We start from the raw sequence: 25987 nt of genomic DNA on the forward strand, positions 1-25987 counted from the left end.
CCAGATGTCCACCAGGTTGTCAAAGTCCATCAGAGATGCCCTGCCCTTTGATGTTATCAGAGTGATGTACTTTACTGATTCATCGTGTGTTTTATCACAAATTGTTTCCAACAGTGCCATGTTGAACACATTTAATTCTCATCGCATTGGAGAAATCCAATCTGCAACCAACAAGGATGACTGGAGGTGGGTCCCTGGGACACACAATGTTGCAGATTTGGGCACCAGAAGCACCTGCAAGGTATCAGATTTAGGACCAGGTTCCAGGTACAGATTGGGCCCAGAATGGTTGCGCCAGGATGAAAGTGCGTGGCCGGTAAAAACTGCCGAGCAAGTCAAGCAGGATTTACCACCGGAGGAGTTGAATACCAAAATGGTTAAGTTATGTTCAATGAAAGTTGCCGGAGAAGCCGCTGAAGATGTCTTTAGGTTTAAGCACAGGAGATCATTTGGACAGGCCAAACGTATTATGGCAGCTGTCCTGCAAGTATCGAACACCTGGTTGAAGAAGCTAAAGAGCAGACAAGAAGGCAAGACTACAGCCGCTGGTAGTCATGTAGCAGCCGCAGATTCTGTGTACAAGCCGTCGTTGTACAATTTTATGGCGGCGGCGGAACTTTTCATTGTGTCATGTAGCCAACAGGATGAGTGGATAAATGACGCTAAAGGCAATTATTCGTCATTGAATCCATTAGTGCATGAAGTATCATTGACCTGGCCTGTCGTTGGTCCCGGAGGTAATTATGTGACCAGGGAGATGAAAATTCTAAAAATGGTTGGTCGTGGAGAGCCCGTCATTGACGCCATTACTGGTGGCCGTAAAATGCTATTTGAAGACATGCCAGGTTTAGTAATTTTGGAGCCTGGTAATTGGTTAGCTTCTATTTTTATGAGAGAAGCGCATGTTGAGCTTCATTCTGGTGTCCGTGGAACTTTAGCTGAGAGCCGCCGTTGGTGCTGGATTGTGAAGGCAAGGAGGTTGTCCATCATGGAGGTGAAGAAGTGTTGGCCCTGCAGTGTTGAGAGGGCCAAGGAATGTCGTACTACCATGAAGGATGTGTTACCTGACAAGTTGGTTCCGAGCAGGCCATTTGAAGCTGTGCAAGTTGACCTTATGGGTCCGCTGGTTACGAGGAGAGCTACCGCCAAAACGAGGAGTCAGACAGCAACGAAGAAGGTGTGGGTGTTCGTGGTAGTCTGCAGGTTCTCAGGGGCGCTATGGCTGGATGCCTTGGAGAAGTATGATACCAGCAGTATCCTGTTGTCCCTGCGGCTGTTGGAGGCTGTTCATTGTCTGCCGAAGGTTATAGTAAGCGACATGGGCACACAATTATCCGCTGCTCGCAAGGTTTAAGAGCAGAAGTTGGGCAGCCAGGTAGAGTTTTCTTGGTCCCAGATCCCGGCCCGAGCCCACCATTTTATTTGGCAAGCTGAGAAAATGGTGGGATTAACCAAGAGATTGCTGTCCAAGAAGTTGGTGAACAGTTCTGTTAATTTTAATGAGCTCCTGGTGCTGTTGGCAGAGGTTAGCAAGTTAATGAATAGCAGACCGTTGACGATAGAAGCTGCGAACGACGTGGAGAATTGGCGGCTGATTACCCCTGGCCAGCTGCTGGGAAATGTAGACCGCCAGCCGTGTGCAATGTGGCGATGAAACCGGAGGACCAAATTTCCTCCAGGTTGAAGTTATTAGAAGATTTGTCTGCCCAGTTTTGGACTTCCTACCGCCAGGAGATTTTGCCGAAGATATTAAGGATGTCCAAGTGGAAAGATGAGATGGCGGAGCCGCTAGCTGACGGAGATATAGTGCTGGTTACGAGTACCAATCCGCTGATGAGATGTTTGCGGATGGGCCGTGTGACGAGGATTGAGGATGGGAGAAAGACTGCAAGAGTCTTGTTCAGGCTGACAGATAAATCTCCCCTGGAAGAACATGCTGTATCAGTCAGGCAGTTATTAAAAATTATGATTAATAATTGATTCTTATTTATAGAAATTGAGATTTTTTTAGTAAAAAAGCCACATTTTCATATGCCTATTTTTATGCCTAAAATAAGAATCAACCGAAATGCGATTAATTTTTATTCTATTTCATATGCTCAAATTTAATTTTATTGAGTTTAATTTCTTTTCAAAAGTACAATTCATTATAAAACTTACCTGAAAAGTTTACCAAAAAAGAATAAATGCGTCGAGGTTGCGTGATTCGATATTTATTCTAAGAAAAAAAATCAAGTATTTTTTAGCAGATTTTTTTAAAAATTATATATGAATTTCAATCAAGTAAAACATTTTTATTCAGATCAAGGAATGATTGAAAATTCATATTTAAAGTCTCATTTTTTTTTACAAAGAAAAATTGGTATTTTTTTTCATAATTTCGATGAAAATTCTAACGAAGATATTATTATTATTTTGCTATTATTTAAGTATTGAAAAGTTTTATTGTTGATTAAGATAGTTACAGTTCTTATTCATTTGAAAACTTTCTGCCCAAGGATTTTGAAATATTTTTCTTACTACTCTTTTTGATGCTTAACAAATTTAGTTTTAAGTACCTATAAATCTTAATTTTCTTGCCTAAGATTTATTTCGTTTTATATTTACTATTATTCGTTTACATTTCAACCTGATTTCGTAGGTACTTATTGATTTATTAATAATGATTTATTACCTATTGATTATGAAATGATTATTAATTAGTATAAGTTGTTATATTTACAACATCATGATTAATAGGATTATCCATTTTAGGATTTGTGTATGTGATCTTGTGAGTGTCATGTGCCTGGAATATTGTATGGTACAAACCAATCCCCATCCTTCTATCCTAAAATGTGAGGTATTATGAGTCCTAGTGAGGAGTATAATATTGTGTATGCATTTCACGGGGTTTCATTTAGTTAGGAGCAAAAATTGTCATGTTTTTCGGGATGTGGCCATTTTCATGTGATTATGGTGAGTTGAGTTTAGTGAGAAATGTTGCTAGTGCTCAGCGCAAAAAAACCTTGAATCTCGTTAAGGAAGTTAATTTGACTTTCAAACGGGGGGTGTGTCTTAACCTCTTTTCGAGGAAGCTTTGTGTTTATCAAGATCGAAATTAATTCCTTATCATTATCCCAAATTAAGCGCAAATGTCGTCTTGTTTGACTTTCCTTCAGTAATAGACGCGGCATGGATTGTTTATATTTTGATGCGCCCACGTTCGTTACCTTTGAATGAGATATGAGTGTGTGAAGATTTCGGAGAACAAAATTGGGCCTATCATTAGTCTCATAGTGCGTGAACGACCCTAGTATACCAGGGATTTGAAACCATAAGAACTTCAGGTAGAATTTGTTAATTTTATTAAGTGGAATGGTGTATAGGACGATTATATTTAGTTTAAAAGGCTTTAGCCAGCTAAGCATGAAACTTAATTATGATTAATATTATGTTTTAGTAATTTTTATGTGCTTTTATTTTTGCATTTAACAATGATTTATTAAACCAAATAATTTTCCTTTAAAGCCAAAGTTTCCAAAGATTCTTAACCGTAGAAAAAAATGATTTTAAAAAGCAATTAAGATTACGTGGTTATAAAAAACTGGAATTATGAATTAATTGATTTTGTAATTTCAGGACTTTGAAATAGTTGCCTCAATAAATCTATAATCAAACCTGCTGTTGAAACTTGATGGTTCCTGGTATTGGGGGTTTGTCTGTAAGTCAACAAGATCTCGAGAACTTCCCGCTAATTCGGAAGTCACACTCAACCAAAGTGTCATGGTTGAGACAATAACAGTGGAGAAACAATCTGGCAATATCATTAGTTAGATTTATGGAAGGTATCCCGTCGAAAAATTTGCTAGAATTTTCTATTAAAATTTGATGGATTATTTTAGCCATAAGATCTATTTGAAAAAATATGATTTGTGAACAATCTCATTTTTTTTCTCAGTTTCTGATGCAATCAATTTCTCATACAGCTATTTTTTTTATAAAAGATACTTTATAACTACGCCCAAGAGAGAGAGAGAGAGAGAGAGAGAGAGAGAGAGAGAGAGATAGAATATGATAGAGAAAGACATGATAGGTAGATAGAAAAAAGTAAGAAATCTATGAAAATAATTACCTTTAGAGTTTGAAGATTATATTTGTCTGGTATTAACTTCTCCCATACTTGAAACAAAGCCTAAAAAATTAAACATTCGAATTTTTTTTTTAAATTAAGAAATTATGTAAAGTAAATTTAAGATATGAAATGATGTGATTTATTACCAGTAAAATACAGATTTATTTAAAGTAGAAAAAACTTAGGTTTCAAAATGGTAAAACGAATATTAAAGTAAAAGAATAGAGGGAGAACGAGTTCTATGTAATCTACTCACAAGGTGGGGACCCTGTTCCGACTTTCAATTGGGTCTTTGAATATCAGCCAATAGCGTTGATATTATGAACAAAACCCAGTCGCTACAGTTAGGCAGAAATATTTTTGCTAGCAGACAAAAAAATGTCCCCACCACTTAAGCAAAGTTGTCTGTGTTATCCATCTATACTAATATATTTATTGTAAGAATAACTGTTTTAAAGAGCTGCTATGCATCTTAAACGTCAATAGTAGGAAGAGAGAGCGCTATTGTACATAATTTTCATGGATAAAATATCTTGTAAAATGTTTTAATTAGTACCTTAGAGAATTTCGTTTTTTTAGCATAACAGAAGTTACAGAAAGACAATAAACAAGTTTTAAAGGCGAAACTTTTCTATAATTAGGGTCGGTCCGGGTCAGTTAGCTTTTTCGATCAGGTTAGCATTGTCTTATCGATTTCAAGCCTTGCATGATGAATCCTATAACAATTAGATATGATTCAGACTCACGTATTAATATTTTGCTTATTCAGTCTTAAACTCTACAGGTGTTAATTTTCGTTTATCCAACTGTTTCAGAGCTTCGTTTTTTATGGATGTTGTAATTTTTTTGGGAAGGCTTTGTTATATCTTATTCCGTGTTGATTATTTGCTGCCCTACCGCTAATTCCCACCCATTATCTCCTTGTTAGCAACCAATTTAAACAATTATTGATAGCTGGGACTTGGTAGATAGATAGGTAGATTTTTTATGTTGAAATTAGCTAGGCAACTAGAGAGCGTTTAGATAGTTGGATAGTAAATAAAATGTATACATACATAGATAGATAGATAAAATAACATACAAAGTTTAATCAATTGAAGGACAGAGTAAGTTATAGAAGAAATGCTTTTTAGGAATCTTTAATCAGAAATTGCAGACAAATTATTTTCTGAAGAATTAAAGATTAGCTTCATTACTCTAAAGTTAAACAATAAATCTAAGATACAATTTTATAGAATTGCTTGTGTACTCTAATTTAAGAATTAATAAAGAATACATACGTGAATATTGTGACAGGGAAAATAATATCGTCAATTTAGGTTGCTTACATTGGACTCTCTTATTTGTTCATCAAGTAGGTTTGGAGGAGATAAGGTTAAAGGGTTGGATGGGGGTATCCTTATTTTAGCCAGCTACAAGTTTTGCTGTATTAAAGTGCATAATAATCTGGTGTAAGATCCAAGTAATAATAAATAGATTTATTTAAAATATTTCAAATGGCTCCATACAATAGATATACTATTTAAAGAAGCTTTATATTGGACTAGGCAGATTTGAGATAATTTTTTGTTGAAAAAAAAATATTTTTATCATTTTACATAAAGTAGAATTATTAATGTGTAAAAATGCAATTTTTGCAAAAAAAAATCAATGAATATGTGCAACAAATGCTATATAAATATATTAGCAGATTATTAATGATAATAAATTAGGTAAATCTATCATTATTTATTTCCAATATATCATAATTAACAAACATGCTTTACTTGATAAAAATGAAGCATCTCTACGATAAATGAATAACTATTCTTCCCTCTAATTATTAAGTGTGAAAATCTGCCTTTGTTAACTTGTATTTTTGCCTAAGGAAACGGTTGTAAATTGATTTAACTCTAATTGTTTTATCCCGCATGAAAGGTTTTCATATTTTTTCATTAACGTTTAATGATGTCTGTCCGACTGTCTGTCCGTATGAAACTTAAGAAAACTTATATAAAGTGTTGGGATTTAGACCCCCTTTCCATCCCCATAGGGGCGAAGCAACGATAGATTTATATACAACACCAATAATAATAAAGAAAAAGGGAAGGGGGAAGAAAATCTCTTCTAAAGAGATGGGGAAAACCCCCTTTTCTCCCATCTCTTTAGAAGAGATTTTCTTCCCCCTTCCCTTTTTCTTTATTATTATTTTCTCCCATCTCTTTTTTCTTCCTCCCTTCCCTTTTTTTCTTTCCCCCTTCCCTTTTTCGGGAAAGAAAAATATGACGTAACTGGAGTCGTGTTCCTCAAAATTAATACAAATTCGGGACAGTTTTTATTGTGTCAAGAAAAATACGCCCTCTGTAAATTTCAATTATTGGATAAAAAGATTTGAACACTATTAGTTTTGTAACCGACAAATTTAATAAAAGTACCCAAAGTATTTGAGCCAAGATAACGTGGTAAGGAAACTTTGGGTACCAGATTCATTTTTAGTCCAATATCACCTCATACCAGTAATAGTAATAGAATTTGGGTATATTTTGAGTTTTGAACTTATGGCTATTGACGTCCTTGTATAAAAATACATAAAAGCTAAGCTCTTTCTGTTTGTTTATATCATATATGTAATGCATTATAAAAGAAAGATAATCAATGATGTTAGGGAGGGGACATTGGGCTGTTTATTACACTAGTCCCCAAAGTCTTATAATAATAATATAATTTTCTTATTAGTTGGCTTAACAACCTTGGAGACTTTTATTGAATTTTGATTAGTTGGTTCCTTTAGTTTAGTGTTCAAACGTTTAAACCAATAATTGTAATATAAAGAAGGACTAATTTTGTGTATCATCGTTGGGGATGTACATCAATTTATCGGCAATTGTCTTATCCCTTTGTTATTGATGTATAAAAGTATGATATCATTATGTAAACAAAACTAAAAAAGAAAAAAGAAAAGCATTTTTTTTAGAAATATCTGTCCTCGCCTCGTAAGTAACTTTTAAAAACAAGGATGACTAAGAAATGGCGTGCAGAGGGTTTTCGCGCACTAGAAAATTCTGATACTCCCCCTCACCAAAATAGAGGGGTGTGAGCTTTAGGTGGTTGTATTACAGACACCAAGAGGGGTGTATTTTTGTTTTATGGGAGGCGGATACGTCCCCACAGGTGTACACCCACTTACTCAAAGGTCCCAAAATTGTCTCTAAATATTTTTTAACTCCCCCCTTGGCTGTATTAGGGGGGTGTATCGGGGTTTTGTAGAATCTTGTCAAGGGGGTGTAGGGCGGTGGATACCTAGTGAGGTGTATCCAACCCCTTTGAATTTTGTAGAGGGGTGGATACACCACCCTTCTGTTAACCACTGTGATTAAGTTTTAAGAATATCGCTATCGCTCGATCATTTAATACCTTGGGATTTAAATATCCATTTATGCTAAATTTTGTTTGCTTAAATAACTCATTTAAATTTAAATTAATCTAATGCATTTTTAAATTAAAATATAAAAATGTAGAGAAGCTTTGCTGTTAAATGAATACATATTATTTTTGCCTACACATAGAATAGGCGCAACTTTTTTACTGCACATATATGATACATTTTTTATGATTCTTTTATAAAAAGTATGAAATGCAGTATTCATATGAGGCTGCTGTAAAAAAGAAATAATTCTCCGGATTTTCCTGAAGCGAATCTTCTCCTTAATTTGCACAAAATTTAAAGATAAATCTTCAAACGGTTTCCTATTACATCAAAAGCATTGTACTTGTAATGGGATAAATCTATCGATATATTATTGCTTGGATGTTGCACCAGATTTTCATGTACTCTGATAAAGTGAAGCTCGCAGCTGGCTAAAACAACGTTTTTTTTAAAAATAATTACTACGCTAAACTAAACTTAATAATGAAAGTATGCTGGTTGTAAATATATTATAGTAAATAATTGTATATCCCCACACCGACTTTCAATTGGGCCTTTAAATCAGCCAACAATTTCGTAAATATTATAGCACAGCCAAGTCGTTACAAAAGTGAAGAAAGCAATTTGCTAGCAGACGAAAAAGGTCCCCAAGAAAGGGGCCATGTAGTTGTCTGGGTTATACATTACATTTACAAGAAAAAGGCCTTTGCACTTTTTTATCCTCGTTTATCCACAAAAGTTGTAAGATTTATGGTGATGATAAAAAAGGTCATCCAAATTGATTATTTTGCATCCTTTATAGATGCACTTTTTTACTATTATCTTTATACGACTCACAATACCCAAGTATTTTGTCTTAGTCTTTAAACCGCCTTTAAAACCTCTAAAATATTCTATTATCTATGATACAAAGTAGACTGATGTCTGTCCGTCCGTTAATCCATCTGAAGCTGGAGATTTTGATATCAGCTGAACCGATTAGATTGTTCTTTACAGGTTCTATGGTGTGGTTCTAGGCTATTTTATTTAGGTTGGACAAATAAAAAATAAATATGTGGAAATTAAATTCGGATACCTCCTTCACCTCTCAAGACGAAACTAATGTATGTTAGTATATCCTGCAGATTTGGTATAAGAAGCTTCATATTGATCATAGACAGGTTTCCGTTTAGGTTATTTGTGGCATCTCCATCCATCGAAAATAATTTACAGTGACAAGCAAAACAAAACAGAGCATTACTACTTTTATTAAGACATATACAAAGAAGGGTTGAAGTGAAATTGATGGGAAATTATTGCACTTTAAGTTTTGTGGTAACGTGATGAAAGGCAAACAAACACTATAGCTGCACAAACAAATACTGACTCCAGGAATAATGTACAAAATTTGTCCTTATGTAAAAGAGTCATGAATTATGTCTGTGTATTTTTTTATTTTAACTATTGGACGGTTGGGCTTTTTCATAGTAAAGCTCCTTATAGGTTATAGGAAGTTTTGTATTGTACTTTTAAAACAAAAATTTTAATTACAGGAACATTGACAGAACATAAAACTCTTGTTTCTTTCAAAAGCTCCAATTTTATTTTATGTCTAACCAGGCCAATTTTCTACCTGGATTCTATTCTTTACTTTATCTTTTTTTATTTTCAGTAATTCTGTTCTTTTTTAACTATATTTATAAAGTACATTTTCTTAAATGTATAAATTTTGTAAATGATATTTAGAAGCTTTAAAAATATTAAAATACACACATAAAACAAATTTGTCTTCATGTTTTAAGAATAATAATTTAATAATAATTAAAAATTAAAAAAATATGTGTAAAGAAGAAAGTTGGGTTTAAGAGACAAAAATTATAGAACATAGATGAAAAAGTATTAAGATAGTTGGTTAGTAAAATTGTAGAAAAAAGACCTCATACAATACAAATGACCAATGATAGTATACATTTTACCTTTGGGCAATAACAGTGTATAGTGGCCTATTATTTGTCATTTATACTTATAGGCAATATAAGCTGCTTCAATTGTTACCTGCAGTCTATGTTTATCAGCCCTGCGGGCACCCCTGTGCGTGCTGCCCCTCCTGCCAACGTCCAGTTCAGGTATAAACTTGGCCAGGCCCAGGCGGAAGGCGATACTGCGCCATCTTCCAGCTACCTGAAATATCAAAATAACTTCAACATTAGATTAATTCTTAGAGAGGGTAGGTGCATTAGACTTATCGCAATTGAGGGTATACACATCAATTTATCGTCCAATCTCTTATCTCTTAGAACTAATTTTGGTAACTCATCGACCCTCTAGGGTATAATGAATCCATGTCTTTCAGACAAACAAACATTGGGAAGGAGAATAGTTATTTATCAAATTGTATCATAGACAGCTTTCCGCGGATATCATTATAAGATAAAAACCAATTTTGTTAGCCCCGAGATGCCGAAGGCACAATCTAAAAAAAACTGGTTTTAATCTTATGATTGGTTGTACAGAAAACTGCTACTCATAACTTTTCAGTATGACTGAGAAACAATTCTAATCCAGCGGATATTAATCGGTTTCGAAGCCTTACTGTACAATATATTTTTGTCTTATCAATTAAGTTAGAGATCAATTAGTGCTAGATAATTGTTTTCCCAATTACGTCTCAATAACAGAGAAAAACTCACAATCTTATTTTTAATTATAGATTAGACAAATCAATTTTGTTTCGTAATGAACAAATCAAAAAGATAAAAAAGTTTTTTTTTATCTTCTAACTACAAGATAAGCCTTTAAAAAGACACTACAATACTTTAAATTAACGACAGATCTCTTTATAAATGAAAGTAAAAGAATAGAGGGGGCCTGAGGTGTATGTAACTCTAACTACGGGGTGGGGACCCTTTGACGACTTTCAATTGGGTCTTTGAATATCAAGTCGCTACATAAGAGCAGAAAAAAATTGCTAGCAAACGTAAAAGGTCCCCACCACTTTAACCAGGTAGATGTCATACATTATTATACATTTATTGTTTATATCGCATTTGGACCACAAACGAAATTTATCTAAAATATGTATTTTCTAATTCTATTGTAGGTTAGGTTAAGTAAAGGTAAGCAGAGCCCAGTAGGGGTAGAACTGTGGATATTTTAATTCTTACAAAAATAAATCTACGAGTTTACTTTTAATAAATACACTCAAGTACAAAAAAAGTGACTTAATCTTTTTATATGTATTCAATATGTATTCTATTTATTGAATTATTTTTTTATAAAAATGTAATCTCTTTTCAACAATAAAGTTATAAAACAAGAAAGTTTTTATCCATTTTCAAGACTTAGACAAACAAAAAAGAAAAATATAAATGTCCTTTTTTATAAAGCAAAATGTTTTACTTAATCCTTATACAAAAGTAACAGGAATTTTGTCTGTGTTCTCCTTTACAATGTAGGTCCTGGGAAGGTTTATAGGTATTTCGAGGGAGGGCACCACCACACTCTCAAATAAATCGTTCATTATTTTTAACTTTTTCTTTTCTCTTATACGACATTTTTCTGCGAATATGAAAATGTCTCCAAAGGAAAGAGAAGTTTGCTTAAAAAATATTATTTACGCTTCAGTTTTATTTATTGACAACAAAATTAAGATAAAAATGAATGAAAGATAAAAATATAAATTAGATACGCATAAAATAGTATAACTTTGATCACTCTTTTTACATTGCTAAATAGGGGATTAGCCCATTTTTTGCTTTAAAAGTGAGAATAGATGGGCCGGGAGGTTAATATCTAAAGGAACTTTTTAAAGATTCCCTGAAAAACAGACTTTTGACTTTTAATTAACATTAATAGCTATTTCTCGCATCGTATTATTACAGCTTTCCGCGGATATAGAATGTTTTTTCGTATGGATGAGAACCGGTTCCTATCCACAAGATTCGAATGAATACGAGATAACCTTTTTATTGTATGAGATATTGTAAATTTTACCGCGTAAAAAAATATTTGCATTATGTCAATATGCAATTTCAAGGGTTTATGGCAATTATACGTCTTTAATGGCCATGGATGACATCGACCCACTAATAACATTATAACCACATACTTATGTCGACCAAATATCGACTTTTTTATTTGACAGGGTAACTAATCCTCTCAGGATCTAAAGTGATAAGACAATGGGCGATTAATTAATGTAAAAACATTCCTCATGATGATACACAAAATTACCCCTTCTGTAGATTAGAACTTAATTAACCAATCAATCAAAATTCACAAAAGTCCCCAAAGTTGTTAAACCAACGAATAAGAAAACGTAATTATTAAACTTTGGGGACTAATGTAATAAACAGCCCATTCTCCTCCCTCTCTCTGAGCCTTACTATAGCTTTTTAATCTTGAAGTGGATGATTTTAAAATCTTTTAAGTCTGTAACAAAAAAGTCAATTTAAAGACAATGTTTCTTTTTAAACACTTGAGACTGCTGACCATAATTTCTTGGACTTATTTGAGTGGTGCTTTTCTACATTTGGGGTTTGTATTTATAACGGTATAATAATGACCCTAAAGGCGTCGACTGGCACTTTCAATTTCAGGTTTAGAAAAAAACCTAAAGCAATTTTTGTTTATGAAGGAGGGAATTCTTTAAGGGGCTGGACAAATACAAATCTTTACAGAAATAGAGAACGATATCAGTTCTTATGTTTACAAGGTTCTTTATCAATATGTCAAAGAAGAAATGAAAAATATTTTTTTTTTGTTTATTGATGAATTGAAAAAAAACCTAGCATAAACAGAGTCAAACACATTGACGAAAAAAGTTTAAAGGGATTTTTGGCTGTACTTTGTTCTTGTTTCAAATAATTCCATTTATTATATTTCTTTCTTTTTATGTCCCGCTTTATCTATGTTGTCTCAAAACTTTATGAAATAATGAAGATTTAGTCCTATAAAAAGTTTCACTAATTTGTTTCAATTCATTACAGCTAATTGCATAATTCCTGACTATAAAATATAAATATCAAGGACGAAAATTCGGTCATTTCGGAGCCAAGATTTAATCCGTATGTTTTGATTCGCTAGACGTGTTGTGTAAGTATGTTTATTGGACAAAATTTGATTAATTGCTTAGTAAACTTTCTTTTACTATTTTACTGATTGAGATCTCCTTTTTAAGGAAGCTCAACAAAGGTCCCGCGATAGTTTTACGATATTTTATTTTCAGATTTAAGTCTTGGGATGGTTTTAGGTTATTTTTCTGCCCTTCCTACCCATTAGAATATAGAGATCCTATTTCATTTCCAAATAAAATTGTAAATGTTTTTGTAAAGAATTAAAGGTTTAAAGCACATGACATGACAAACGTTTAAGGGCTTCAATCAAATTACATCTAGATACTTTATCTTTCTATTTATATATAAAAAGTACCGGCAATTTCCCATAAATTTGGTCAATTAATGCCTAGATATACCTAACTAACTTTACAAAGTAAAAAGAAATCAATGATTTCTTTATTAAAATTCAGGCTTCTATAATTTCACATAAATCAGGAGGCGGAAAATTTCATTAAATTTCATACTGGGACCTATGTCAAGCTTCCCTAAAAAGGAGAACTAAATCAGTTTAGTAGTTATTTATTATAAAGCTTCAGACAAAACAAAATAAGCTACTTTATATAATAGGATAACAAAATTTCCTAAAAGACATACGGTCTTTTTAATCTAACCGTAGCAGAATTTGTAAATTTTTTATATACCAAAAACTGGATGGTGATGAATTTACTTGGATATTGCCAGAATTTAATCTGAAAGCAAACACTCAGTAGAAAGAAATAGTTGTCTAATAGGTTTGCTTAGTAAATACTTGAATTGCTGCGACGTTGTTTGCTAAAACTTTTTTGGTTCTTTAGAAAATGGGATTGTCTAGAGTTATTTGTAAGGTTTATACAGTTTAAATTATATCTGTTAAAAGAGAATCCTAAAGTAGTAAATAAACAGGCATTTGACACTTAAAATATTATAGCTATCTTTATATTCAATTTAATTATTGATAAATTTTCCTATGCCTGTAAATTTTTTCTTCAATATGTACAATTCCCAAAAGTTTGCGTTAAAATTGTCAATATCCATACTAATTGTATTACAAATAACTACGGAAACATTGTTTTTAAAGAGCCTTAATGCTCAAATAATTAAATTATCAATGAAGGAATTTTCTTCAAAAACTCTTATGCTTAAAGCCATAAATTAAGTATAACTTAATTCCAACCATAATTATCCATATATGCTTTAAATTAAAACACTTGAAGATACAAATAACAAATAAACCATCAAACAAAAAAACTTTTTATTTTATTTAAAAGTAATATTAAGAAAGGCTATCTTAATCTTTTTAGTACTTTTACTTAATGCTCATAAAAAGTTAAGCTATAGATAGAACTTGGTATGTTTATTTAAAACCAATAAAATACAACAAAGCAAAAATATTTAAATTCTATATTTATTATTTGATAATTTTTCTTTTTTTAAAAGGAATTTTAGGCAAAGAATTTTATCAGTAATTTTTTTTATATAATGACAAAAGAGTTATAAAATAAGATCTTCTCTAAAGAATAAATTTGAAGCTATCAAAAGTATTTTCCATATTAAATCAACACCAAAAGTTTTTACATGTTTAACTTTGGACACTGTATTTGGAAAGTAATGAAACTTAGCTATTTGCTATCAAAGACAACATATATTTAAATTTTGTCAAAGTTTCAAACCATGTTGGCTGTAAAGTAACTAATCGTTCTGTGTTTTCAATCGTTATTGAAAGAAAACCTGGGCTCAGCAGCCTCAGCTGCAGGCAACAGCCAATTAAAGAAAGCTGGGCTGCCGTGACTAGGCCTCGAATTTAAACCCATTTGGATGCTTTGACAATCAAAAAAAAAAGATTTTCATATTTGGGTTACGTTTATACTTCCAGCTGATTTTACAAATTGTAAGAGGTTGATTTCCCTGAGGCTTACAGGTGGCTGACGCGTGGTAGCGATTCCTCGCAGCCACTTTCAGCAACACTACCCTTGGGCGTAGAAACTCTCAGCCTTAACCTCTCTCAGCCACAGCCAACCCTTCTCAAATGGTAAAGATTAGTTTGTGCTGTTGTATTAATAAGCGATTAGAGATAAACAATAGAGGGGGAATGGGTTAAATAACTGTATATCCCCATCCCAAGGACCTTGTGCTGGCTCTCAATTGGGTCTTTTAAAATCATCGAAAGACAAAAACACAAAACAATTTGCTAGCAGACGAAAAAGGTCCTTTACGGGGGATCCAGTTAGTTGTCTGGTTATATATCTGTACTATAGATTTATCAGTATGCTATCTGGATAATTTGCTTTGCCGAAGTGAGTGCACACTAAATGTATCTGGACACACACACTATATTTGGAAAGTAATGAGATTGATGTAATTCAATTTTAACACTTTACTATCAGTGGACCATGTTGGTATAGACCAATATAAATCATAACATTTCATTAAAATATAGTCAGTCTGGTATAATCATAAAGTATAATAAGGGTTGCTACATCCTTCAGTATCTTAAATCACAAAATACTTATAAAGATAAAGACCACAATTACAAATGTAAATCGCAAAAGATATTGACACTAATTTCAAAGATATTTATAAATAATTTCAAATTTCTATTCTAATTTATTAGATAGCGTTCTCGATGGACTGACATGCAATTAATCGTGGTAAGTTGTAGAGTAGATGCTCTTGAGTCAATTTAATTAATACATTTTATATTTATTTATCATGTAGCATCCTAGTAAATCTGATGAATACCCGCGACCGTGGCTCAACACGAAGCGCATTCGCTCGTCGTCGGGAAGGTGATAGGTTCGAATCTCGGGCCGACACCGCGTCATAACTAAAGACGTTAACAATGGTTCCTACTGCTGCTATGTTAGATGCGCGACATAAATAGATAGAGTAGGGGGAATGCCTTGGCCCAAAACAGGCGCAACTCGTTACCATGCACAGTTGGGACTTCTCAGACAAAGGTCGTGCATCACAGAGAGTTGGTTGTCTGTTGGATGTTACTTAACCTAATATCCTTGGGTGTTTGGACAGAGAAGGGTGCGCAAAAGTCATCCTTAGTTCTCCTGGATTGCTGGACCAGGACCTAGACAGTACACCAAGTCGAAAAGGTCCTGGACTGTAATCCCGCCCGTACGAGGTAATCTAGGTAAATCTGATGAATATAAAAGCTTTATGAATTATAGATATAAAGAACACAAACTTAATGAGTTATAGCTCAATTGCTAATTGTATGTTGCATGTAAATTTTTCTCGAAAATGTATATCTCTGAAGGAGTGATGAAGGGCTAATCTAAGTTAACTCTCCTTTTATCTCAAGTACTTGGGTCAACAAATTGAAAGCTAATTTATCTCAGTCCAGCAAAAATGTTAATCTTAATGCTTAATTAAACTTTTTAATGGAAAAAATTAAAAAAATTACATGCTCAAATTCTAACAAGTGATATCATTGATGTCTAATTTAAAGTAAATGCCAGAATGTTATATTTCTTAAATTTTAAGTTCAATGACATTAAAAATAATTACTTTGTGTTTAGAAAAATATGGATATATTACTAATTGTTCTCTAATAAAGTGAAACTTGAAGTGGGTTAAAATAACTATTTCCCTCTTCCAACCTCTTTACCCCAACCCCTACCCCTAGGGGATGAACGAACTGACCAATGAACGAGTTACATGTTAGCATGCTACAAATATCCACATACATCCTAATTTTTTATTTTCATTTCTTGAAAATAGCTGTATAATTTGGATTATATTCGTTCTTGATGATGATATAAAATGTATAATTTTCAACCTACCATCTTTTAGAGAATAGAATAGGAGAAATATATTCTTCAAAACAATTCACAAATTCTAAATTTTGAAATTAGATTTTTTTCAAAAATAATTAAAACTTTCTATCGCTAAAAAAGTTCAATAGCTAGGATACAAGGATAGATCTAATGATTATATTCTTGTTCATATTCATAACCAAGGAGTAATTTATATTTTTTACTTTTAAGAACTGCAGCTAAAGTTAATATCAATGCAAAGCAAAACAGTTTCCAGCTGCAACCGCAATCTGCGCTTCATTTTGTTATCAATTTAAAATATTTTTTAAAGAATGTTTGTCAATATCCAAAACCATCTTCTTTCGACCGCAAAATATCTTACACTGTCTGTGTCTGAGTATTGGAAATAATAATATATGAATAAAAGATGTGATTTTCTCTTAAGATAGATAAAAAAGTATCTACTATACGACTCCGTCTTACCGTCTGTTTTGCTTATTCTATCCTTCTATTTGCCTGGATGTTTTTTTTATATATTTATACTCATTAATGTTGTCATCCTTCTTTTTCTTAACAATTTTATCATTTCATTTGATGAAGTATTGTAAGATATGAATATAAAAAATTACACCTTCTGTGAAATGTTTTGACACCTCACTTAATGAACCAAGCAATCAAAACTTAATAATAGTCCACAACGTTGTTTAGCCAACGAAAAGAAAGTGCTATTTAAAACTTTGGGGGCTAATGTAACTTTTAGCCCAATGTCCCTTTTTCATCCTTGTATTATTACATCCAATATTTCATTGTAAAAGTGTTTGTATCCAAATAAGGCTCGGCTCTTGGGCTTTATGGTCGTTATTAGACATTTATTCTTCCACTATTCAGTAATAGAGATAAATATTATTAAAAATTTATATTTGATCACGATTAGTAGGAGAGGAATAGATATAGAATATACGTTAATATCATTACAGGGTAAAATTTGGCATAAATGTAGGTTGCTTACATAGACATCACTTGATAGTCAGTTTATTCAGCCAGTGAGAGGGAAGGGGATGGGGTAAAGGGGATTATTTTAAACAGCTACAAGTTTCACTTATAAATCCGATAGGAAGTGTTTATTAAGTCTGAGAAAATGCTTAATTACATAATAATAAAATTGAAAATAAAAAGCAAATCTTTTTTAACCCTAATTAAATCAATTTAATTAAAGAATGAAAAGTTTTCAGCCAACGAATGAGAAAAAAAAACTTTGGGTACCAGTATAATTTATAGTCCACTAAGTGCTTTTCATTATAGTGCAAATCAAGCACTAACACCCCCCCCCCCCTCCACCCTGTTTCTTTCAATCTCTGTTTATACTACGATGCTACCAGGAAGTCAGTACTACGTTCAGACATTTTTACTTATGAGAATAGCGATACCCTTCCATGAGCAATTCTAAGAATTCCAACACCTATAACACTTTTTTCGTGTCTATTCCCCCCCTGTAGGGAAAACCTATGGTTTGCCTACAACTTACCATATATTAAATTATTGTAATGTAAGGATTGGTGTTTAAGCATAAATTTTTTCTTAAATTTTGAAAAAGAAATAAAATATACTTAAATCTTAAAAGAAATCTTAATTCTTATCTTACAGGACATAAAACAATAGGAAAACTTCTTCTAAGAACGAGAAAAAATATGACTTTCACATATTGGTGTATTTTTTTTGCTATATTATCCTGTAAAATGAATATTTATGTTTCCCTCAATACTAGCTGATCATTGAATGAATTATTGTATTGGCGCACGTATGTTTGGGGGGTTTGACAGGGAGTAAGGGATATGACAATGAACACAAAATAAACCTTCCCATTAATTCTCAGTCTGCATTTTTGTAGCTAAAAAATATTAAAATGAAAACTTTCATGGAGTGTAAAAATCTTCCATTGTCCTCTCACTCCTGGGGGTTTATTTATGTGATCATATTTGTTACTACTCTACCGCATAAAAAGATTTCATTTACGATAAACCATATATAGAGTGGCTGGGGGATAACTTATTGGTGGCAATCAAATTTTAATCGAGCAAGAACAATTTTATGTACAGATATAAATTGAGGACATTTTTTCTTTGGGTATCCGATGTTGGCTTTCTCTTAAAGTGACTGTTGAGCTATAAAGACCCTCACTTGTTTTCAAATAAATTGAAAATAAGGGATGAGTGCTAGTTTTTCACTATGATTAAACCCTACGGAATGCCAGCCATACAGAGCCTAAATTTGCGGTACCTTAGCCTTGCGGCTACCCAGTACCATATATAAACTTACTTAACTTTACGTAATAAACAAACCAACGGATTGCTAACACCCCACCTTTCATATTAATTTATTTGAAAACATGGGGAGGTTCAGTGCTTAAAATGCACTTTAAGGGAATTGTATCTATATAATTTTACAGGGATCTGAAGGCATAAGATACATAAAAAATGTTGATAAACATTACTACCCCATTTGTAGATTAAAATTAATTATTGGTTCAAAATATTGGACACTGCATTGAAGTTTAAACAAACCAAGATTGAATGAAAGTAAGCCAAGTTTTTGAGCCAACTTATGTGATAAACGATATGATAAAGCTTTAGGCGCCAGTAAAATACCTGTTAAATATAACCAATATTGTTTTATAAGTCTGCAAAAAGAATTTAAATACATACCTGAAACAATAAAGTAAATCAATCTTTCAATAATAAAGGGTAAAGGGGTTAAATAACTGTATTTCCCCAACCCGAGGATCTGTTCCGACTTTCAATTGGGTCTTTGAAAATCACCCAATAGCGTCAGGTATTTTAACACAGCCAAGTCGCAACAAAAAAAGAAGAAAGCAATTTGCTAGCAGACGAAAAATGTACCCAAAAGAGTATCTAGGTAGTTTTCTGGTTATACATTTATATTTATAGACTCATTCTTTGAACTAATTGTATGTTATTAAAAACATTTACGTCGAACATTTTTAAAAGTAACTTTCAATCTAACAACAATATCCATTGCAATTTCAAACAATTTTTAGAAATCAACTGCTAAATAACAAAATCTAATACTGTTGTAAAATTGTTACTGTCTTTTTTGTTTCTCTTAATGTTTTATGGATGATGTCATCCTTTTTTGAATTTTGATTTAGAACAATAAGATCAAAATAACTGTTTTACTGCATCTATTGATATTTTTCATGATGGGAAAAGGATACCTAGTGAAAAATGAATGACACCATGGAAACTGTCCCAATTTTGTATAACTTTTGCGGAACATGTTCCAGTTACGTCATATTTTTCTTTTCCGAAAAGGGAAGAGGGAAAGAAAAAAAAGGGAAGGGGGGAAGAAAAAAGAGATGGGAGAAAAGGGGGTTTTCCCCATCTCTTTTGAAGAGATTTTCTTCCCCCCTTCCCTTTTTCGGGAAAGAAAAATATGACGTAACTGGAACATGATCCGCAAAAGTTATACAAAATTGGGACAGTTTCCATGGTGTCAAAATGAATACAACAAAATACATGTAACATATTCTTTTAAAGCATTTTGCTTCAAGTAAAATACCCATTCTGTATTGATGAAGTATTAAACTTTTCCAGTATGGCTTCGAAACCGATTTATATCCGCTTGATTAGAACCGATTGTCAGCCAAACTAAAAAATCGTATATAGCATAGTATTACTGATAATTCTCCACAAATAATAAAATAAAAATCATAAAATTAATTCCAGTTTTGTTATCCCGGGCCTTCTGTCCCGCGGGACTAATAAAATTGGTTTTAGTCTTATAATTTTTTAACTTTAATATCCACGGAAAACTGTCTATAATACAATACAATAAATTAATGTTATTGTCTGAAGAAATGGATAGGTAAAACAGATGTATTTTTAACTGCTTATAGTTTGTACGCCTTTTTTTAATTACAAAAAAAAATAGGTAGTTGGGGACATTGCGATGTTAATTACAATAGTCCCCTAAGTTTAATAAAAACGTTTCTTAATCGTTGGCGTAACAACTTTGAGGACTTTAAATAGGTTGAACATCAATATATCGAACATTTTCTTATCCTTAAAATCCCTGCAAAAAAATATATGATATGAATCTAATAACAATACCATTGATGATTACACTTGCAGAATAAGAACCAGCTTTTTGTGCAATACAATAACATAGTTGCAAAACTGTGATTTGAGCAATGATAACAATGTATCGGCAGTCGCAGGTCAACCGCTAAAGATTCAATGCCACCTTAATTTTTATTTGGCTTATTAATATTTATTACTGCGTGTATTTGTACAATATACATATGGAACAGAGTTAGGCATAAAAATGATTTTTAAAATTAAGGCATTAGGTAAAATTAAGAAGCGTAGCAACTCTAAAGGCAACCAGAAAAACAGTATGTCCATTCTACACATGATGATTTTAGGATGTTTTTTTTACATTTTAGAATAGAATAATTATACTAATCTATTGATTTTTAGAATATTGATTCTTGGGATGATCACTGATCAGGCCTAATATGTAGAGTATAAGTTTAGGTGAAATGGCAAAAACAAACATTCAAATATTTGTTTGAAGCGAAATTCTTTTGATTTCTCTTCTTTTTTAAAAATACAAAGGAGTTTTAGAATTTATAAGACATATTTTGAAGAGCTCTAGTGTTTAAGGTTTAGTTAATCGTATATAAATATATGTATATTGTATATAACATCTTTTATGACGAAAATTTCATGCCGTCCAAAAAATAGCATAAACCTCTCACTGTATCAATAACGTAAAAATTTCTCTAGAAATTTTGAAAGTTTGAAAAGTTGTTTACAAGATCTTATAGTACACACATACAGTCTTTAGTTTATATGATTTAACCATTTGGCATTTTGCAAAGTTTCAAAATGTTGACAAACTATGTCGTGCACAAAAATATGGAATAATAATATTTCAAACACAATACCATAGATCGGTCATGGGGTTAAATGGGCTAAAGAAAAAGTATATATACATACAACAATATGAATATTTATTAGGATAGTATTATACTTAAACTTATAATAAAAATTCATATAGAAAAAGTAAGCGATTGTAAGATAAGGTAACTTTTAGAAATAAGCCATACTTTGTGTGATTTTTTTTGATTGTATTAATTACTAAAATTTAAGGGATTATATTAAGTAGTAAGTTTTTATTGTCAGTTTATTGTCAGTAGCTTAAAATTGAACCAATTGAGTTTTCCATTTCATTAAAAAGAGTCTTAGAGATTTCAGGATAGATTTAGGTTATTTTTTTATTTAAGTCTTTGGTAGGTTTTAAGCTAAATTCTGCTTTACTATGAATTCTATAAACTTTAAAAACTAAATAAATGACAATATTTTATTGGCTTTATGTTTTTTTTTTAAAGACCGAGTTTCCCTTTATAGGCATGCAGATATAAGAATAGATACTTACACATACACACACACACACACACAAACACACACAATCACACACAAACACACACACACACACAATACTGAAGAGTCATACACAGAATCTTTTGTCAAATAAATTCACGTCTCTTCTCTCTCTCTATCGCGTGCAGGATAAATATTTAACAAGGATGACAACATCCATAAGCAGCAAAGCCCAGAATAAATAAACAGACAAAGTGAGTCTTTTGAAGCATGTGTCTTAGGAATCTTTTTAAAAAAATCTTCAACATCAGCTAAGAAAAACACACTTCTCCTGTGGCGTTACAGACTGACTTACTGACAGACTGAAGGACAGACACTTAGACAAACATCCTATTTCTTTTATGCAAAGTTGGTCCTAATACCGATCTAAAAAAAAACAGGAAAAAATTGTTAAAATGACATGTCGTTATCAAACAGTCTCAACCATCTTTATTAAATATAAGAGATGATTATTGACCATGTTAGTCGACTAAGTCTTTTAATAATCACATATAAAGTATTATTTATTCTTATCTAATAAGAACAAACTTTATTATGAAGCATAGCTATATCAGATTAAAGAACATTTTGATTTAGTTATCAAACGATGTCTTCCTATTTTTCGTTTTTATCCTTATATAAAAACCATTTACGATAAAATAGTTTTATTTTTAGAAGAGTTTTTAGTAAAATGTCTAATTTTCAATAGCGGCTGCAGTTTTTTTAGGAAGATTCCTATAAATCCTATTCCTTGACTCCTTCCATAACGACGCGATGAAATCATAGAGATTGGAGATTATTAATATCTAGTTAATGAATTTAATTTTTAAGTTTAATAATTAAAATAAGTAAATTCAATAATGAATTTGGAAAAAATTACCGACTTCAGTTTTTAGGACACCTAAAACAAAAATTTTAAACACCTTAAAAACATAGTAAGTGCTATATATGGGAGTCGCCAGCAAAAAGTTTGGTGTAATAACACTTTTGATAATATTATTCAAAGTCCCCAACCCCCGCAGGGGGTCTGGTTAGGATCAAGGTAATTGTAAGCCAAAGTTGGGAAATAAGCCCGCTATGTAGTACAAATATGTACTTTTTTCCAACACTCATAGTGAGTCCTATAACAGATCTATAGTATAGATGTATATACAGATAACAAACTCTCTCCCTTTTTCAATGACACTTTTCGTCTGCTACCAAATTTTCTGCTACTTGGCTGTGTTAATATTCCCGTTACCATTTGTTAGTTTTCAAGACCCAATTGAAAGTCGGCACAAGGACAGTGCAATTGGGAGATACAGTTATTTAACCCTTTCTCCCTCTAGTGTTTTACTCTAATGGTTCTGTAATGCTAAACCTATGTAATTCTCATTATCATATCATATAATGCATTAACGGTTTTTTGTTTTCAGCTTAAGATCTAAATAACTACCAAATCAATTGGGTTTTCTATTTTAAGTAAGCCCCACAGAGGTCCTCCGATGGTTTAAGGCTATTTTATTTGCAGATTTAATTCTTGGAATGGTTTCAAGCTACTTTGAAGCCCCTCTCTGTATCTTTGAATACAGAGCCCCTGGAAGCTAGAGACGTAACCGCTGGAGTATAATATAGTAAAATGAAATAAATATAAAAAGGACGTATTTCTATCTTATTCTTACTTTTGAGTAAAAACTTCTTGAAATTGAAGATTTTTATGAGGTTTTTCACCCTATACTACATGTTACAACAAACTATGGAAATTGAACCAATTAGTTCTAGACTGATTTCGAAGATTTTCAGCATTTCAATAGTTAAAATATTTACCTTTGCTTTAAAGCAATGTCACATTGCATTGTAATGTTATATTAATTTAGAAGCATTAAATTTTGTTTAATAAAGTAAAAGGAAAAGTAGAGGGTGGTCCTTCTTTATAAAACTCTAATACCAACCCCTAGCCTCACCAAAAACAAACTTTTTATGTTATTTTTTCTTTTTTATCTTTTAATGAAATTTTAGGAGTGGAATGTCACTTAATTCCAAAGAAAATGAGACAAAAAAAGATATTTCCATTTTGGGAAATATGTAAATTGAATTTTATGTCTTTGAAAGGCTTATATGAAGATGTTTGTAGTATGTATCCAATCTTGGGGAGTATATAGCATCTGAGAGGATTTTTTTGTATCCATCGTTTCCTTTGGTAAAACTGATTACATACAAGAAGGTAGGGGACAATGGGCTGTTTATTACACTAGTCCCAAATGTCTTATAATAACGTTTTCTTATTCTTTGGCTGAACAACCTTGGGGACTCCTATTGAATTTTGATTGGTTGCTTCATTTATTTGAGTATCCAAACGTATCAACAACTAATTGTAATCTACTGAAGGGGTAATTTTGTGTTTCATCATTGGAGATGTTCATCAATTTATCGGTCATTGCCTTATCCCTGTAGAACCTTGGATATTTGAGACAAACACTTATATAAAATCAAAAGGAAGAATGTCTGTAGCAAAGGATCTCGCCAAAAGTGAAGCCTTATAGTTTCCCTTTACATTGAAGCTTTTATATAGGTTAAGGGAGGAGGGTGCCTCCATCCTCCCAAGAGAAATTAATATAGATGATTTAAACAATTAAATAAAAGTATATCTTGTTATGTACTTGAAAATAAAATTTCTTGAATCCATTTATGTATTTACTGATCATTGCATTTAGTTCCGTGGATTGGTGTTCATGCATTGATGCTGGTAATTTTATAAATTCATTTATGTCTGTCTAGATGGATGGAAATTCAAATCTTGGTAACGAAAGGACTAAATAGGCTTTTAATTTTTCAGGGAATATATCTTCTGGTGATACCATTGTTGTAAAGTACTTTTTAGGGGGGGGGGGTATCATTAACCATTATTGCATAAAGCCCCTTATAATATTATCATTTTGATAAAAAATCTTCAGTTTCATTCACAATGGTTTAATTTTCAGTTTAAACTTTCTATTACCTTCAATCAATTGTTTTTCATCATACAATCGTTAACAATGTTTTTTTTAAATTCTCAAATTGAAACATAACCTATAAAATCAAAGAATTTTTTTATCTTTAAATATTAAACCCAAAAAAACAATCAACTAAAAGATTTTTGAGTTAAAAAAAAGTCTGATTTTGAATTTTCGATTTTTACTTCTCGATGTTTTACGAATGAAAAAAAGTTTGTTTTCATACTTAAACACTTGTTTTACGACCTATGTATATAGGAGAGACAGAGGATATTCTGGTAAGCCGAGCGTACTCGGCCCACGGGGTAACGAGTTCGGATTCAACGAGCCCTAGCCTTTAAGTATTCTACCAAACAAACAAGCAGGATTCAATCATACAGAAATTATATATTTAAACTGAATAATATTTACAAGTTATGTTTACTATATATATACAACAAAATATAACAATGGTTAGGTTTGAAGGGGGTGTGGGGCGCTAGGGCTTAGCGCCCGACGGTAGACAGGCTGTGGGGGCAACGGTGGTAAAAGGGGAGGCAGTGCCTCCCGATTATATAAGCGCATGAGGGACTCGTGATAGTTGCATGTTCAAGTCCCCTCCCCACATTTAGGCAGGCTAGTTTGACCGCTGGGTGCGGGGTTAACAGCGGTCATGAGATGGATAGTGATATAATAGGATTAGTGCGGGGGGTTTGCTTATCATAAGTCACAGCGAAGCAACTCTGTAAACGGCCTGTCCGTATGGGTGTCGTATTACCACAACCTCCCCTTCAAGGGTTGCGTGGCTCCTGAGCCACCAGGCCTTGAACCTGGGGATACGACAGCCGGCTCATGCGCCGGACAGGCAGTTCTTGGGGCACAGCTCGATGGAGGACAGCTCGGGCTACACAGGCTCCCTGGGACACTCGTTGCTCGGTCTGACTGTGGTTGGTGATCAACATTGTCAGCTCCTGGTTGGCTTCTAGGCGTGGGTTGGCAACGGCCAGGCCTCGCCGCTGGAAATTTTGCCTCGTCTGCAGGATCAGTTCTGTCGCGGCTGGTAGCTGGACACGGAGGCCTAGGCAGGCTCTGATGGTTCCTAAGGGTGGAATGGTGATGGCAAAGGGCGCATAGAATTCCATGGGGGCGCCTGCTTGATTCAGGTTGCTTGGCCTCCTAGCTCCTACCCGGATGGGGATGGCTGTCATCAGCAGGGGGCACATGGCTTCTTCT

At 32.8% G+C, this 25987-nt stretch overlaps 1 protein-coding gene across 1 annotated transcript in view; it reads right to left on the reverse strand.

Moving 5' to 3' along the window:
- Nucleotides 1-25987, reverse strand: part of LOC145329100 (uncharacterized) — a 56632-nt gene that overhangs the window by 21857 nt on the left and 8788 nt on the right. Inside the window, exons 2-3 of the mRNA XM_080173135.1 lie at nt 9555-9680; nt 4115-4174 (exon numbers count right to left, since the gene is read on the reverse strand). Of these exons, the coding sequence (XP_080029261.1) occupies nt 4115-4174; nt 9555-9680 (186 nt within the window). The remainder of the gene's footprint in view (nt 1-4114; nt 4175-9554; nt 9681-25987) is intronic.

The sequence above is a fragment of the Acartia tonsa genome, chromosome 9 (assembly GCF_053477335.1).
Source record: "Acartia tonsa isolate MP-2025a chromosome 9, ASM5347733v1, whole genome shotgun sequence".
NCBI lineage: Eukaryota > Metazoa > Arthropoda > Copepoda > Calanoida > Acartiidae > Acartia > Acartia tonsa.